A 573-nucleotide genomic window follows, 5' to 3' on the forward strand; every position below is an offset into this window, starting at 1 on the left:
GGCTTCCAGAAATCCAAACAGCACAAACCTTTGGAAAGATCAAAACTTTAAATACAGAAGGCAGAGATCACTACTCACCGCAGGGAATCGGGTATCGAGCTTCTTCCTCATGGTAACAAGTTTTATGTTTTTTACGGGGTGCAGAGAATTAGGGTTTCGAAATTGGAGATCAAACGAAGCATAAGAAGGAGAGCCAGAAGGTGAAATCGAAAGCTTTGAAGAGAAAGATTGTGGCCATCGTCAACAAGATGTAATCTATGAAACCCATTTCAGATCCGGAGGCTACTCTCTCAGATTCATTTTTCAATTCTAACGAAAGGAAGAGATGCCTCACTAACTAAGAGGGGTTTTGTTAAAGCTACAGTGCGGTTACCAAGTTGTGGAACAACCCAGTAGATGGAGAGCACATATGAGGAAGAAAATTGGTGATCGACGGTGACAGATGAAATAGCACTAAAGTAGCATCACAATTGAGAAGTGGATTTAATGCCATTTGTAAGTGTGTTTGATTTGCATGATGAGTTAAATTTGATCATATTAGAATTAATTTTTTATTAAAATTAAATTTGTTTT

General features: G+C 38.0%; 1 protein-coding gene across 1 annotated transcript in view; it reads right to left on the reverse strand.

Annotated features, from left to right (window-relative positions):
- LOC107613383 (dr1-associated corepressor) overlaps nt 1-442 on the reverse strand; it is a 3,955-nt gene extending 3,513 nt beyond the window's left edge. The window contains exon 1 of the mRNA XM_016315349.1: nt 79-442. Coding sequence (XP_016170835.1) covers nt 79-111 — 33 coding nt within the window. The 5' untranslated portion in view covers nt 112-442. The remainder of the gene's footprint in view (nt 1-78) is intronic.

This window comes from Arachis ipaensis, chromosome B08 (assembly GCF_000816755.2).
Source record: "Arachis ipaensis cultivar K30076 chromosome B08, Araip1.1, whole genome shotgun sequence".
Lineage (NCBI taxonomy): Eukaryota > Viridiplantae > Streptophyta > Magnoliopsida > Fabales > Fabaceae > Arachis > Arachis ipaensis.